At 41.8% G+C, this 17,815-nt stretch overlaps 1 protein-coding gene across 1 annotated transcript in view; it reads left to right on the forward strand.

The window, feature by feature from the left end:
* The window catches only part of LOC126235644 (odorant receptor Or2-like), a 90,979-nt gene that overhangs the window by 6,010 nt on the left and 67,154 nt on the right, over positions 1–17,815 (forward strand). The window contains exon 2 of the mRNA XM_049944358.1: positions 10,470–11,236. Within this exon, the coding sequence (XP_049800315.1) occupies positions 10,470–11,236 (767 nt within the window). The remainder of the gene's footprint in view (positions 1–10,469; positions 11,237–17,815) is intronic.

Here is a 17,815-nt window from a genome sequence, read left to right on the forward strand (position 1 = left end):
GAACGGGACGATCGAGCAGTCGTCAGAGAGGGACTCAGAACACCGGATTCGTCATTATCATCGGTACGACTTGCGGCTGGTGTTTGCGCGACCACAAGAACCACGAACAGGCGGCTCACAGAAAGGGGACCACTGTACACCAACGAGCCCGTCTGCACTGGCGTCCAGCACATTCGCCCCGCAATCACACTGAATGTGGTAGAATTGTCTCCAGTGATGAGTTCCAATTCCAACTGAGCCCCAGTGACCAGGGAAACGTGTCTGGAGACACCCCTGACAGTGGTCGGATACGAACCTGACTGTCGCCCGCCATTCGGCACGACAACCGGGATGCCATTTCATTACACAGCAGGGGCCCTTTGGTTGTCATCCACCGTTACACCACAGCGGTACGTCGACGATATCCTACTCCCCGTTTTGTTGCATTTCCTTGCCAGTCATCCTGGGCTTACATTTGAACAAGATAATGTCTTCCCGCACTCGACGAGAGTTTCTACTAATGGTCTTCATGGTTGCTACCCTCTACCTTGACTAGCAAGGTCTCCAGATCTCTTCCCGATTGAGAACGTTTGGAGCATTATTGGCAGGACCCTCCAACCTGTTAGGTATTTTGACGATCTAACGGGTCAGTTGGACAGAGCTGTACACGAAATCATTCAGGACACCCAACAGCTCTGTCAATCAACTGCTTCCAAAAGGGCCAGCGGTGGATCTCCGCATCATTGACTTGCTCAGTTTCTGAAGCTCCTTCTCTTCAGTAAAACACCCAATTTTTCTGAAATTATAATCATTTGTTTGTGTGTACATGTACATCACATCTATCTTTTTCCATCCCACTCGGAAGATTCCTGCTCAGAATGTACTTCACACTGTCGCAATTGCGACACGTACATTTCCCCAAAATAAACAAAATGTGCACCCAAAAACACTAAACGGCATACAGGAGACGAGCGACCCTCACCGTAATTGAATGGCCACGAAACATAAATCTCTCTCCACAACTTTCTAGTTTCAAACAAACACTATCTGGGGATGATGATTCAATGCCGTACCCGATGTAATATACAAGAATATCGCTATTTCCATGAAACAACGGGGGTACATTGCAGAAACTTTCCACTCTAGGCGTATAAAACGTAGCTTAACAAATAAGAGGTTGGTTCTGGGCTGGAGCAATAGCTACATGGCGCCTCTCCCGCAGGCCTACGAGAGGCACCAGTTCTGTCGACAGAGGAATGATGTGGACCACAGGCCAACTGCTCAGCTCCCAGGGAACCTTGGACCCTGCCGACACAAGGGAACCCCAGAGACCACGCTGGGAGAAAAATTTCCCAGTTAGAAAAACGCGCCGCGTGGGATTAGCAAAGCGGTCTATGCGCTGCAGTCATGGACTGTGCAGCTGGTCCCGGGGGAGGTTCGAGTCCTCCCTCGGGCATGGGTGTGTGTGTGGTTCTCCTTAGGATAATTTAGGTTAAGTAGCGCGTAAGCTTAGGGACTGATGACCTTAGCAGTTAAGTCCCACAAGATTTCACACAATTCTTATAGAGAGAGAGAGAAAAACGCAACGTTTTCCTCCTAGTCAATGTGTCCAGCAGACTATCAATAAAATTAATCAAGCAATGGTGCGAAGAACGAATTAATATCGTATAGTGATATAATATCACAGAATATTGTGAGTTATATGCAAGGCTCTGATTTTCAGCATTTGAGCAAGACGTAATACTATCTAAGTAAAGCGGACCGTTTAAGTAAGGACCTATTGTAGGCTCAGAAAGTTTTCAGGCAAATTGCAGCAATGCTCTTATGGGACAGAAGGTGTCCCAAGTGGGAATATCTGGAAGAGAAATTCCATTTCCAGAATTTGCTCCTGAAAACTGAGGTCGGAATTAGCAATTGAATCTTACTTATTTAGATCCAGTTCCTCCTGCGGAAAGTAGCATATCAGACACCAAAATTCCTCCTGTGAACTCAAACATCTGCCAGAGGTTCAGCTTCCTCTTCAGCTCAAGTCAGGGCACTCAAAATACTTTGCAAAAGTTCATTTCCATGGATTACGAGGCCTTTCTATCTTTCTTTGTCCATCTATTGGTTTCCACAACAGTGCTCATTTTGAGATTTTTCAATTATTATGCGTAGAAGATGCCAATCAAGCTTCAATCTTTTATAAACTACGATTTTACACAGGCCATTTCCTCTCAGCACTTCATAATTTCAAACATGTTTGTATATTTCATCCTCAAAAATCCCCTCAGATGAGAAACATTGAGCTCGTGTGCGGTAGGATAATGAAGGAGTACAGCTTTGTGGACGCACTTATCCAGTCTATTGGCCATATCGACGGCATTTCTTGTAAGACTGCAGGTGCTTTCCCATTCCTACTCTGCATCTATGTTCCCATTATTACAAAAATAAGTTTGTCGAGATATGGAGACGGGTTCACATCTTGTAATATCTTCTGTTGCACTATAATTTGTGCAGATATATTTACACTTTTTATGAACACTGAGTTTTCTTATCACCACTTATTTTCAGCCCGACATTCGATCCAGCATGGTAGTTACTAGTCTGAATTTTGTGGCGTTTCTTCCAGAAAAACGAAGTCATCAACAAAATCCAAATCTCTAAGCCTAGATTGCTCATTCCAACGAATACTCACGTTACAGAGGTCCATAGTTATCCTCATTATAACATCTATGAGTAATATGAAAAGGAATGATGACAAAATGCATATTTGTCTGACGCCTGTGGGAATGCTAAAGAAAGGGATATAACAGTATTCCATTCCTACACAGCAACTCGAGTCTTATCCAAATAATATGGCGGCCAATCGAGGCCCATGGCAGTGACCTCTGGGTAACCCAGAGCCAGAATGCGCACCCCAGGGTGCTACCCCAGGATTTCAAGCACTTTCCTGCTTCGACGAGGTCGAGCTCCAGCTTACATGAACCACATTTTGTCAAAATCAGGACCACTTTGGATAATGCGGATAAAATCATCTTTCAAAACCTTCACGTATATTCGGTAGTCACCATGCCGTCAAGGAATATTGCACCGATTATTCCGTGATTGGCCATTTCGTACCAAACTGTCACCCGTTGAGGGTGAAGAGACTTCTCGATCGCGAACTGCGGGTACTCAGTCTCCTAAATGCGCCAACTTTGCTTACTGACGAACTCACGCGAATGACAGTGGGTTTCGTCGCTAACCCAAACCAAACAGCGCATACTAATGTTCACCATGCCTCGCGGCCAACCGTGCAGTTTGAACGCTCTAACGCAATCCGTTCTGAAGTTATGACGATTCTATTTGATATAGTTTGATAATTGTCACCCTGTATGTATGTGTGTGAACAAAGTTTGAAGAAAAAGTGGAAATGCAAAATTATTTTAAGTATTCATCATTGAATTTTATTAGCTGTAAGAGAACACGTTTATTACAACTGTAAGCTATTTAAAATACTGATTTTTATGTTTCAACACTGGATCCGTATTTATTACTTACAATCACATTAGGCACCAAGCTTTTTCACTGATTCTGATCATTTTTCTCAGTCGTTGGAACTTACTAAGCTATCACGTTCTTTGTCTATCTGCGGCAAAGGTTTAAAACGAAAATAAAGTCTCGTCGGATATTTTGCTACTTATCTAAGTAATTCCTATTTTAAGAACGGTAATAAGCAACACTTCCGGCATCGGCACTAACGCTCGCATTAATGCACAATTATTAATAACCTTCCAGCTCAGCAAAAACCTAATAATTCTCTGGTAGTAGAAAAGCGCTAGCTGTTGTCTTTGGTCAAAAAATATTTTAGGGAAACGATGCTCTTACGATATCTGGCAATTCAGTTTAGGAAAAGTTTATTTCTTAGCGATTATAACGGGAAGTTGAGCAAAACAGCATCGCTTTCGCTACCATCGTAGCTGCGACAACAGAACAAGTTGTGCGCTGAAAGTTTCGTCCAGTCACGCCAGAGTATTGCAAGCAATCTTCATTGTTCATCGCAGCAATGCACAGCATTTAGTAGTAGTCTCATTTCGGCTTTAGCGTGCGTCCGTTGCCGACACAGCGAATTCGATTTCAAAGCCGAAGACCTTGGCTAACACGCAACAGTACAACAATAAGTAGTGATAAACATAGTTACAAGTACGGCATATTTGTTTTAAATAGCGCTGTCAGAAAGTACCGCTACACAATGCCTAAGAGGGTTAGAGAAATGAGGCACTTGTAGATGTGTTTAGCTCTCTGGGCAGAAAAATAAAAGACGCCGATCGAAATAAAAAAGGACATGAAAAGCACAATGGCGATGGCAAGAAAGTGTTTCTGAAAAAGAGATTTTGTTAGATCTACAGATATAAAGAAGAGTCTCCGTTTGTTGTTGTTCATACAAATCTGATGAAGCTGATCTTTATCAAATTTTGCATACTTTACCTTCAAAACAAGAGGGAGATCAGTGTCTACGTAAGATGTCGTATTGTGACTTTAAACATAGGGGAAATATTGTTAGCAAAAATCTCTAAAAGTTATTGGACGCTGTACTTTAAATTTCTACGTTCAGATGAAACAACAAAGAAAATTAGTGAAAAATTGTATGCCTAACAAATGAAATACATCGTGGTTTACTGATTGTAATTCCTGTCACGAGAATAAATTACAGCGGCAATATCCGTCTTGACAGTTCAAAAAAAAAACTTGAGTCTCATTTCAAATAGGTACCCCAGTCACACAATTGTAGTCTGTGGTGACTTTAATCTACCCTCGATATGCTGGAAAAATTATACGTTTAAAGCCGGCGGCATGCATAAAACGTCATCCGAAATTGTACTGAATGCTTTCTCAGAAAACTATTTTGAACAGTTAGTTCATCAGCCGACTCGAAGCATACTTGACCTCTTAGCAACAAATAATCCTGGACAAATAGTGAGTAGCTGCTAGGCTGAATACCGTAACTCCAAAGACTATCAAAAAGAAATGCAAAGTATATCTATTTAAAAAAGCTGATAAATATGCTCTTAACGCCTTTTTCAGGGACAGTCTGCACTCCTTCCGATCTGATCACGTAAGGGTAGAAAAGTTGTGGAATGATTTCAAAGAGATGATATCGACAGCAATTGAGAGATCTATACCACGTAAATTAATAAGTGATGGTACTGATCCCCCATGATACAGAAAACGTGTCAGATCCCTGTTACTGAAGCAGCGAGAAAAGCATGCCAAACTTAAAAGAACGCAAAATCCGCAAGACTGGCAAAGTTTTGCAGAAGTTCGAAATATAGTGACTACTTCAATGCCAGTTGGTTTAAATAATTTCCACAACGAAACTCTGTCTCGAAATCTGGCAGAAAACCCAAAGATATTCTGGTCATATATAAAGCACATCACTGGCAAGACGCAATCAATACCTTCACTGCGCGATAACAACGGTGAAGTCACTGATGACAGTGCCACTAAAGCAGAGTTATTAAACACGATTTTCCGAAAGTCCTTCACCAAAGAAGACGAAGTAAATATTCCTGAATTCCATTGAAGAACAGCTGCCAAGATGAGAAACATACAAGTAGATATCCTCTGTGTCGCAAAACGGCTTAAATCACTTAATAAAGGCAAGGCTTCCTGTCCAGCTTGTATACCAGTCAGGTTCCGCCCAAGGTATGCTGATAATATAGTTCCATATTTAGCAATTATATACAACCGCTCGCTCACAGAACGATCCGTACCTAAAGTCTGGAAAATTGCTCAAATCACCCCAATACCCAGAAAGGGAAGTAGGAGTAATCCATTGAATTACAGGTCCATATCACTAACGTCGATTTGCAGTAGGGCCTTGGAACATATACCGTATTCGAACATTATGAAGTACCTCAAAGAAAACGATTTATTGACACGTAGGACGGATTCAGAAATTATGGTTCTTGCGAAACAAAACTAGCTCTTTATACTCATGAAATAATGAGTACTATCGACAGGTGATGTCAAATTGATTTCATATTTTTAGATTTCCAGAAGGCTTTCGACACCGTTTCTCATAAGCGTCTTCTAACCAAACTGCGTGCCTATGGAATATCGCCTCTGCTGTGCGACAGGATTCGTGATTTCCTGTCAGAAAGGTCACAGTTCGTAGTAACTGACGGAAAGTCATCGAGTAAAACAGAAGTAATATCCGGCGTTCCCCAAGGAAGTGTTATAGACCCTCTATTGTTCCTGATCTACGAGGGCTATCCACAAAGTACATTACGTTTTGGAATTAAAAATAAATAAAGAATTGGAAATTTTTTTAATTATATACAGATGAAAGCCACACTTAAATACTACTTTCCTACATAGTTGCCATTTAAATTAAGGCACTTATCGTAGTGATGGACGGGCTTGGATCTTCCTTCGTCGTAAAATTCGGTCGCCTGCGCCTTCAACTTATTTATTTTTAATTCCAAAACGTAATGTACTTTGTGGATAGCCCTCGTATATTATCGACATAGGAGACAATCTCAGCAGCCGTCTTAGATTGTTTGCAGATGCTGTCATTTACCATCTTGTAAAGTCATCAGATGACAAAAACGAACTGCACAATGATTTAGATAAGATATCTGTATGGCGCGAAAACTGGCAATTGACCCTGAATAAAGAAAACTGTGAAGTTAATCACATGAGTACTAAAAGAAATCCGTTAAATTTCGATTATGCGATAAGTCACACAAATTCAACTAAATACTTAGGGATCACAATTACAAATACCCTAAATTGGAACGATCACATAGATAATGTTGTGGGTAGAAAGACTGCGATTCATTGCCAGAACACTTAGAAGGTGCAACAGGTCTACTAAAGAGACTGATTACACCACGTTTGCCCGCCCTGTTCTGGAGTATTACTGTGCGGTGCGGGATCCGCATCAGATGGGACTGACGAATGACATCGAAAAAGTACAAAGATGGGCAGCTCGTTTTGTATTATCGCGAAGTAGGGGAGATAGTGCCACAGACATGACACGTGAATTGTAATAATAAAACAAAGGCGTTTTTCGTTGCGAGGGAACCTTCTCATGAAATTTCAATCACCAGTTTTCTCCTTCGATTGCGAAAAGATTCTGTTGGTACCCACCTACATAGGGAGAAATGATCATCACGATAAAATAAGAGAAATCAGGGCTCGCACAGAAAAATTTAAGTGCTCGTTTTTCCCGCACGCCGTTCGAGAGTGGAACGGTAGAGAGACAGCTTGAAGGTGGTTCACTGAACCCTTTGCCAGGCACTTTATTGTGAATAGCAGAGTAATCACGTAGATGTAGCTGTAGGAGATAGTAGGCCTACCATCGGATGCACTAGATCGTGTGACTTGCTAAAGCTCATTAATTTGCCAGAAATATGACTGCAAGCTCTTATTTATCGATTAGCTCCCGTTGTTACATGTACAGCAGAAGAAGGCTGCCCACGAAGAACGTATTGCCCAACGTATTAGAGGTCACCATAATCGTGGGGTATGGCGCAGGTGTTCATTCCTCGCATTCCGTTGATACCCAGTAATTTATGTATGCGCTTCGATTAAAAGCGATTCCAGTTTCCCATGCGGCTTGTATTCGCTGTATCGACAAGGCGCAAGGCCCGTCACTTTGGCTGGTAGATATAAAATGTCCCGGCAACGCCGGGCATTGCAGCTAGTCGATTATATTTGTCTCGGGTGTAGCGTTGTACGGAAGTGAAACTTCGACGGTAGACTGTTCAAACAGGAAGAGAATAGGTTTTGAAATCTGGTACTGCAGAAGAATGATGGAGGTTAGAGAGGTTGATCACGAAGTTGAGGAAGTTGTGAGTCGTGGTGAAGAGGAAAGAAAGTCGTGAAATAACTTGATTGAAACAAGAGATCGGCTAATGAACACACCCTGAGGCATCAAGGAATCGTCAGTTCGCTAATGGACGGCAATGTGGTTCGTAAAAATTACAGAGGGTGACCAAGGCTTGACTACAGAGGTAGGTTGCGGTAGTTATGCAGAGATGGACAGGCTTGAATAGGACAGACTTGTGGGAAGTTGCATCTAACCAGTCTTCCGACTTAAGGTCACATAAAAGGCCGTAATTAAGAACAATGAAACTGATATGTTAAAAAACTGATTCAGCCCTAACTGCTAAGGATAGAAACTTGAAATTTGGACAATGTTGATTTTGTACCGTAGATATAGTTTAAGAACGGATTTTTCGAAATTTCGCCCCTAAGTGGGTGAAATAGGAGATAAAAGCGTTTCTTTTGAAAATATGCCGCTATTAAGGCAATTCTGAAGCTAATACAACGAAAATTGGCATTTCGTTTCTCGGTCAGATATAAAGGAATACATGTATTAGTATTTTTGATAATTTAAAGCCTATGGAAGTGGAATAGTGGGTGAAAGCTTTTTGGGAGAAAGTCATTGTTAAAGAACTACTAACCTATGTTTAAGGCTACATGTATGAAAATTGGTATCTGGCTTCTGAGTGACAAATAAAAAAAAATATGTTTAAGTGTTTTTGGAAATTCAGCCTGTCACAGGGTGAAACAATGGATGAAACGTTTTATGAAAATATTTCATTATGGCGGAATTTTTATAGCTAAATTTATGAAAATCTGAATTTGGCTCCTTGGTTGGATATAAAAAATTTGGTGTTTCAGTGTTTTTGGAACTGTAGCCCCTGAGGGGTTGAAATAGGACCGGACTAATTCACTGATTCATCACCCAACCGAAACAGCTAAGGATAGAAACTTGGAATTTGGAAAGGCTGTTGCTCATAATGTAGACGTCTTCTAGTAAGGGACTGTTTGTCGTTCCATCCATAACGGGCTGAAGCAGTAGAAGAAAGCTATGTGTGAAACATTTCGCTATTAACGGAATTTTAATGTTACAATTATGAAAACTGATATTTGATTTCTCAGTCAGAAATTCAGTCACTATTGTGGTAAAATAGTGCCTGAAAGTTAATTTTGAAAATTAACAAATTGAAAATCATTATTAAAGGACTACAGAAGCATTTTTAAAGCTACATCTATGAAAATTAGTATCTGACTTCTCGGTTAGGGAGAAAAAACGTGGCTGAGTGTTTTGGAAACTGTGGGTACAATTCATTATGAATGCAGTTTTAAAATTATATCTAAGAAAATTTGTATTTGGCTTCTCGGCTAGAATAAAAAAGATCGTGTTCAGTGTTTTTGGAAATTCAATAACTAAGTGCGTGAAATAGGAGATGAAAATTTTTATGAAGTTATTTACTTACATTTAAACATGTTTAAAGGTATCTCAATGGAAATTTCAGGATAGAATAATGACAATATTACGAAACGTTTGATTGCTACTCACTATATAGCGGATATATTGAGTAGCACATGGGTACAACAAAAAGACTGTCAAACGCTTTCAGCCAAAAAGGAATAAGACAGCATTCGCACACAGACTCATGCAAACCAGCTCACACACACATGACCATGGTCTCTGGCTGCTGGGGACAGTCTACGTCCCACTGGTCCAGGGAGGCCCCATTTCTGAAACATAAGGTAAGCAAGAATTTTGTGTATTTCTGTGAATATGTAACGTTCTTTTCTCTTTTTCCTTTACGTAGTCACAGTGAGGGGTTTGCGAATTGCAGTAGTAGCAAATCTGTACACACTTTAATTGGAACCTTCGGCGCATCAACGCCCAGTGCATGACTATGTAATAAGTGGTTCTGTTGATTGGTGCTGTCTGACGTTTACGGCTGCGCCAGTGGGCGATACTTGAGTGACGATGCTTCTCTAGACCACAAGGCAGTCGTCCGTTATACAACGAACTCTGATATGATCTATTTTGCCTACACGGCCTAGGTGCCCTATAGTCAGCCAGTTGTAATGCTGAAATGGCGACCAGGCTTTCATTAAGACAACTGGTTACCAAAGGGATGGACGTACTGACGACTGGTGCCAGACCGGGTGGTTCAGATGGTTCAAATGGCTCTGAGCACTATGGGACTTAAGATCTGAGGTCATCAGTCTCCTAGAACTTAGAACTACTTAAACCCAACTAACCTAAGGACATCACACATATCCATGCCCGAGGCAGGATTCGAACCTGCGACCGTAGCGGTCGCGCGGTTCCGGACTGAAGCGCCTAGAAGCGCTCGGCGACTCCGGCCGGCAGACCGGGTGGTGCAATGCTGCAAAAGCTGCTTTGTGCAATCTGTGGCCGCTGTGCAGTCATCAAGTATAGACCTGAAAGATCTGGCTAGTGCGCATTGCAACCGAGGAAGGACGTCAGTCGTGGACTGCTTTTTCTACGCTTTATAATCATGGGAAAAAAGACTCTTCGTCTTAGCATATTAGGTTAGTCTCAAGAAGTATTATTCTGACAATAACTCATTTTCTTCAACACTGTGTCCCTTTCGATATCGATCGACTGAAATGTAAAAACAGTTTTCTAGCACCACGTTATTGCACGGAACAGATGACGTAGCCCTGTTGCGTCGTTCTGTCGGTTTCAGAAGCCACTGCCTGAGGAGGACGGGCAACGCGGCAGCGGCCGCACTCTGGCGGACCAGGTGCTGTACCTGCGGGTGGCCGGGCTGTGGCCCCACGCGCGGCCGGCGCTCCACCTGCTGCACGCGGCGCTGGTGCAGCTGGGCGCCGCCGCCTACGTGGCCGTCGGTCTGGTCAGCGTCCACACCGCCAAAGGGGACGTGGACGACATTTCGCACACGCTGATGCACACGCTCGAGATCGTCGCTGGGACAGTCAAGGCGGGGCTCTTCTTCGGCAACAGGCAGTCCTTTTACCAGCTGGTGCGAGATCTGGATCTGATGGTGTCCGAGGACTGGGACCGCCCCGAGCTGGCGTCTGCACGCCGCTGGGCCCGCCGGATGACTGTGTCGCTGACTGCCTACATCTACGCCCTCATCCTGCTGTGGCTGCCGGCGCCGCTCCTGGCCGGCGGCGACCAGAAGCTGCTGCCGGTGGTGCAGATCCACGGAGTGGACTGGTCGCTGTGGCCCGGCGCGTATGCCGCTCTCTACACTCTACAGTGTGCTGTACTCCTCACGCAGGTCCCCATCGTCGTCGGCCTGGACTGCTTCTTCGTGGCGGCCATGCTGCACGTGGGAGCCCTGCTGCAGCTGCTGGGGCAGCGCATCTCTGGACTGCGGCTCTCTGGCGACAGTGCTGTGGACCTGGCTGGCGATGTGGGTCTCAAGAGGCATGAGATGATGTATATGGAGCTCCGTGCCTGCATCAGGCGCCACCAGAAAATCACAAAGTAAGTGTTGTAACGTTGTAGCTTGAATTTGCTATGCTGAAATCGTTACTAATAGCCAAAGAAAGCGGGTTGAAGCCGTGAGCTGTCTGGGGAAGTTAATCTTGCATTACTAAGCAACTGTTTCTGCTGGTAACTAGTCTAGGTTTACCACATTACCAATCAGACTAACATTGATTATAATCTTTTACAGTCATACAACAACCGGTAATATATCTATATATAAAAAAGGAGAATTTAAATAAAAAGAAAGAAATCAGTTTATATTTGCAAATTTATTTTAAGATTGATCATTGAAATTTCAGCATATTATACGTGAGTTATACTGAGCTGGTGCCTTATTTACGATTGTGAAAATGTGAGATTGGAATCTTACGGAACACATAAAATATGGAGCCAAGATTGGGAGACTGGATACAACACTGCATTCATAAAACAACACACAAAGAACATTGAAACACATGCAAGAGAAAGTTAACCACAACCAACAGATTCAAATTTTCAGTCAAAGAAATTACGTTCGTAGCACGATCCTGTCCGTCACGTAACTACCACACACTGGTATACTAAATTCATATTAACTCTTTGTGAAATCTTCCCAAGAAGAATAGCTGAGGGCTACTTTGATGATTCCACCACATGCTTCACGTGGTCAACTTGGTTTACAGAAAGCGTATAACTCCACAGTAATTTTGATAATAAAATAAATTCGATCGAAAAGCAATTGACAAAAGAAAAACCTTGAACTGGTTACTAACGTCTTACTATTAACCTGATGGGTCAAACAGTTATATAAGCACGTGGTACTGGTCTCGCAAAGTACACCCCACGTGGGTTGAACATAAAGAAAAGTTGCTATATTGAAAATATTGTTAAGATGAGACGTTATAATCACACAAGCATTCGCATTTAAGATTGATCTTAGTTAGAGTTACTGACCAACACGTGGTTCCACTTTACTCACAAAGTAATGACAAAGCAACAACCGCAAAATAATCTGAACTTGACACGAGAATTACACTACGCTGCAATTTAAGGTAACCTTAGATATTTTAGAGCTAACCCGAAATAAAGGTGATTAAATTTTCAGTTAGGCTGAAGTTAAGAAATCCATTGTCCTATGGACTTAGCAGACACGCGCTTAGCCGGAGATCTTACCACTACAGACGCTCGCCACCGCCAGACTGCAACTGCCTACCGCCAGACTGCAACTCTGCTACTACCAGACTGCAACTCTGCTACTACCAGACTTTCCTGAGAGTGGCTCACCAAGACAAACGGAAGGGGCCAGAGGGGCAGCTTCCTATACCAACATGACAAGGGACGGCCAGGACCATACTAAGAATAGAAACCTCTCTGCTTTAAGAAAGCGTAGCTACCTGTTCCGACGTTGGTCCCACTGTTCTCTAGCAGACAGCCTTGTCTGCTACCCTCAAGCATGCAACTACAAACACATTTGATCATTCATCCTCTCACACAGAAGGGAAGGGGGATGACAGTATCTTATCATATACTGTATATCACAGAAAGCGGATGTAGGTTCCGTATGAGACTGTGTGACATGAATTACATATTAACTGTGTTTTCAAGTGTAGTAGTGTGACAGATCGTTCTTGTTTACGTGTAAAAGTAACACGTTCCACTACTCAGTCTCCTCCCAGATAGTCAGAAATGCCACAGTAAATTTAGAAGAGGAATTTATTCCATAAAAGACAACAAATTTGAGAAATTAAACATGAAAGGAATCCAACAGAGACCTTTCATAACCCCAACGCTCCGGGAAAAGACTGTGCAGGGAATTTTCTGGCCATGCTAGGACATTCCCAAGCAGGCTTCTCACACCCTACTTAAACCAAAAGTGTAAAGAAAAGGCAAAAGGTCACCAGCTACTTGCTAAAACACAATAATTTCAAACATCTTTACAATCTACCAATTTCAAAGAGAGAAAAAAAAAACACACACAATCTGTGACACCTATTTAAAAGATCGTGTAGACCTAAATCGGTCAGCAAGTAAAAACAATGGTTCCTGTGTCATTAATATGAAAACAATTTCTGGTTGTTACCCTTATGGAGTTCACCAGTATTTGCTCATTGCAAGAGCCAACTCATCACAGGAAAATTTATGACTGTTTATTAACAAGCAAAATTTATGAAAATAGCAAAGGTGCCACAGCAATTAAAAAAAGAACATGAAATAACATCAGTATTATAAAGCAGAACATTACAATGCACAATTCGCAAAAGCAATAAAAATTGATAAGAAAAAAAAACATGTTTTACAAAGTGGTTATCGCAAAAAAAATTCTATATCTTACAAAACTAATAATTTGTAGAATTAAAATAACTATGTGGCACTAATTTAATCACTCTACTATATTTCAATTAGCTAGCAAACAATGAGCACTGTGTCATTATACTGAAACTACAATAATTATGTGATTGTTACCCTTAAGGGGTTCCTCACAATAAATATGCCCCATGCAAAGGCTAATCGATCACAGTCCAATGAGAATGAATAGCAATCTGACTGATAAACGAAGCAATGCCACTGCAATGAATTTACGAAACAAAATATCACAAATCTAATACATAACACAAGAACAAACATTGATCAATAAAACAGTACAATAGTCAACATCTAAAACAAAACTCCAATAAATAAAACACCTGCAAAATACAAGAGTCAAAGTTTAAAAAAAATATAGAACACCTGCAAAATACAAGAGTCAAAGTTTAAAAAAAATATAGAACACCTGCAAAATACAAAAGTCAGAGTTTAATAAACACCAATAAATCGAGTCCCTGCAAAACACACGAGTCAAAGTTTCTGTGACAGAATCACACGTATATGCATTGACTAAGAACCGTATAATCACTGTTCACTGATACACTCACTAGTTCCACTGTTCCGTGGCACAATATAAGGGGTGGGGGAGGGGGTTCGTCGCCGCAGCTGTCAGTAGGGATTTTTGTCCATCTGTTGCGTGCAATCCCGCCGTCTCTGCCCTCTCATGAAGTTTCTCTTGGTGGTCTGTGTCACGTACATCTCGATTTAGTTCCATGTTTGTGTTGTCAAATTCGTGGGGTATCCTCGAAGGACACGCCAGGTTGATATTCCTGGGCAAGGATGACACTTCAATGGCTCTTCTTTTGTGCCACCCTTAGCGACCAGAGAACATCGAACCATGATTTACTGTCGCTTGACAGTAGGCATCCTTCAGGAAATGTCGATAGGCGTCGTTGACGTCTGCAAGTTTCTCTGGACAGTACCTGTCAAAAGGCTCCACGCCCCTTGTTTTGTTTCACCGCGGCCTTCTCGTCACGGTCGCGTGCGTGTGGTGCGTTGCCAGCAGATGGATTTCCACGCGGTGGACCGCTCGCCCATCTCAGGTCAACGCCTTCACAAAGGGTCGCACGGGGCGGCCGCCCATTAGCTCCAGGTACAAGGGAAAGTGTTTGCGGCGGTCCTTCTTTTGTTGTCGGCCGCGCTCCCGAAGTGGCCTGGCTGACAGCGTGTCCTGCTGGGAAACCCGCCAGTTTACAACTACTCCGGCTGCTCCCGCTGTCTCTTAAGAGTTTTGCCGGTTCGCTTTCACGTTCTCAACTGCATTCACAGAAATTTTTCATCATTCTTATGTGATTACACAATGTCATACATAATACCACTTAGTATTGTCTTTCACAATTTTTAAGAACAAAGTGAAACTTAATTAATTTTTTTATAGAAATAATTAGATGAATCGACAATATAAAATAAAATTTAAATGACTTGACCATGTAAAAAAAATAAAAGTGAAATGACTTGACAATGTAAAAAAATTAAAATTAAATGAACTGACAATATAATATTTAAATCCACATCACTAATGTGGTTCACTTACGTTTTAATAAATCAAGTGCTACTTATTAATTCACTAAAATGAATAGGATTATCCCTTGTGCAAATATAGGTCAGGACAGCATAGGGTTCACATGTTATTTACCCACACACATGCACACCTGTTGTCTATTCTACAAACTAACTACCCATAAACATGCATTACTCATAATTCTACTTCTATCCACTCCTAGTTAAGCCCACAAGCTACTCCAATTCTATTTCAACACCGTGTATATACCACTACAGCAATGTTCTAATTCGCCCTCTTCTTGACGCTCGCGGCATACGTCTTGTCATATAATGAATATGGAGACTTTCCTTAAACATACACATTAAAAAGAACAATGGTTATTTGCACACCAAAATATTTATACCAGTACACACACCTGAAAAGAGACTCGCAATTATACATTTATCATACTCATATATTCACACATAAAACAGTAAGAAAATTTCATCTAAAATTACGTTATCACAAGAATTAATCACACAGATGACTCTGAGAACGGTAAAAAAAATGTCTGCACTATACAGGTTATACTACATTTTCTTACCCATTTTGCTGCGATTTCGTTCCTTCTTTAAGTTACCTTTCGCTTCCAAATCAGTTATTTCGCCTGTGGTGGTTATTCTGGATTCATTTCTCATGAATGGCAAAAATTGTGGTCACCTCTATTCTGTAAAACAGTTTCATCTTAACATGTTGAACTCACAACAGACACAAAAGATCCGAATCCTCCTGTAGTTTAAATGACAAATGTTTTGCTTCATCCTTATTACCTTAAACCAAGCTTTCCTTCGTTCCCATAATCAAAATTATTTAATCATCCTCTACCTTCAAGAGGGAAATTTCCTCAGTACAAATCATATAGGCTGCAGTGCATCCCACACCAGCGAAAACAGTAGGCTGTAATGCTCACAGCATCAGCAAAACACATAAACGTCGCTTTTCTAGGACAAGTATTAACGCAGAATAATTTTTTTTAGGCTTTGGCTCAACATCAATCAAGACTACAAAAAGGATCCATATTTCCGTTCCATTCTCCATTTGCTGAAAAACTGCTCGTATTTGACTACCACAATAATATTTCAGGGCCACGTAAATTACACAAACCACAATTCTTCTTTCACCTTGAAGGGAATCAATATACTTACGAAATCCACAGACAGCACTTTACGTACTCAGCTATAAAGAACAAAAAAGACATATATCATCAATATTAACATAGCATCGCATATTGGGAAGCCAATGGTTAAACAATCGTATTATCGCATCCTGTTTTCAAGATTCCAAACTTACTCATTCCTTTCTCAGAGTTATCCTATCTTAAAATATTCATACAGCACGCATACTATAGTAAGAGATCCTCATTTACACTGACAGATATAGAATAGTAATAGATAGATAGTAGCACTGAAAACAGAAAATCGGAAACACGGCTACTAACAGCTGGGGACCTGGGTTTGCCAGAGCCATAATACCTACAGATCGGATATTCCCCTGAGTTTTGCACTAATTCAGCAACGATCTTGCTTCTCTCAGGAGCGACTCCATTCAATTTACACACCAAAAAAACATAAACAGCATTTTACTCGTTCACAAAGAAACCTTTTATGTTCACATTTGAACCAACCTAAATCCTAATTGCACAAGGAAAGAAAAAAAATTAAAAACATCACTTCAATCAATCACATAGAAACATCTTTATCATTATTTTTACCAACATATTATTCAAAATGCATATGTCACAAATTTAAACTAATCAATTCTTTCTCCTCACCGTCCTCTCTACTTCTCACTGTCCTTTCTACTCATTTGCCATGTCGCTCATTTGTTCCGATTTGGCGCCTTCTGGGCTGATCATTTGTCATTGCCGGTTTCGTTCATTTCCATTTACTGGATTATGTCTAGGGTTGGCCGGCCGAATTTCAACATCATGTGGGGCTCCGCCTACAATCCTACTCCCACCGTGTTCATCGTAGTAACGATTCTGGTTGCCGTACCTGTAGCGTTCACGATCTTGTCCACGTCCTCGATCATTTCCGCTGTTCCACCTGTGTTCGCAACTGTTACCCCAGTTTCTATACGGCCTGTCCCGATTATTGTTCCGTTCGCGTCGCGACGACCAGTCACGCCGTTGATTAGTACGACGGCCACGACTGCGATCGCGCTGCTGTGCCCCGTAATAACTTTGTGCCTGATTAGGCGGGCATTCTCCTGTATTGTATTCCAACTCTTGGAGAAGTGTTTTAAACGTTTCCACGTCCTCTTTGCATCGTCCCGCAAGAATGACGTGCCGCAAGTGCATCGGCAGTTTGGTGATGCATATCCTAATTAGTTCCGCAGGCCCGTATGGGTCGTATAAAAATTGATTTGCCTGCAGCATGTGGTCGAATAGGCGTGCAGGGCTGCCGAAACCAGACTGGTTCAAATTTGGCAGCATAATTATGCCATGTTTGACCCTATCTTGTGCCGCTTCCGACCAATAGGCGGAGAGAAAGGCTTGTCGAAACTCCCGAGTGGAGTTGCAGTGAGGCGCTGCCGACCTCATGCGAATCGCCGGTTCGCCTTCCAAATAGCCACACATATATTCTATCTTATGTGAACTTGCCCAGTCGGGAGGAAGACAAAACTCAAATTGCTCGAGCCATGCTCGTGGATGTATGCCTTTTTGAGAATTTCGGAATATCTCAAACTTT

Source organism: Schistocerca nitens, chromosome 2, assembly GCF_023898315.1.
Source record: "Schistocerca nitens isolate TAMUIC-IGC-003100 chromosome 2, iqSchNite1.1, whole genome shotgun sequence".
Lineage (NCBI taxonomy): Eukaryota > Metazoa > Arthropoda > Insecta > Orthoptera > Acrididae > Schistocerca > Schistocerca nitens.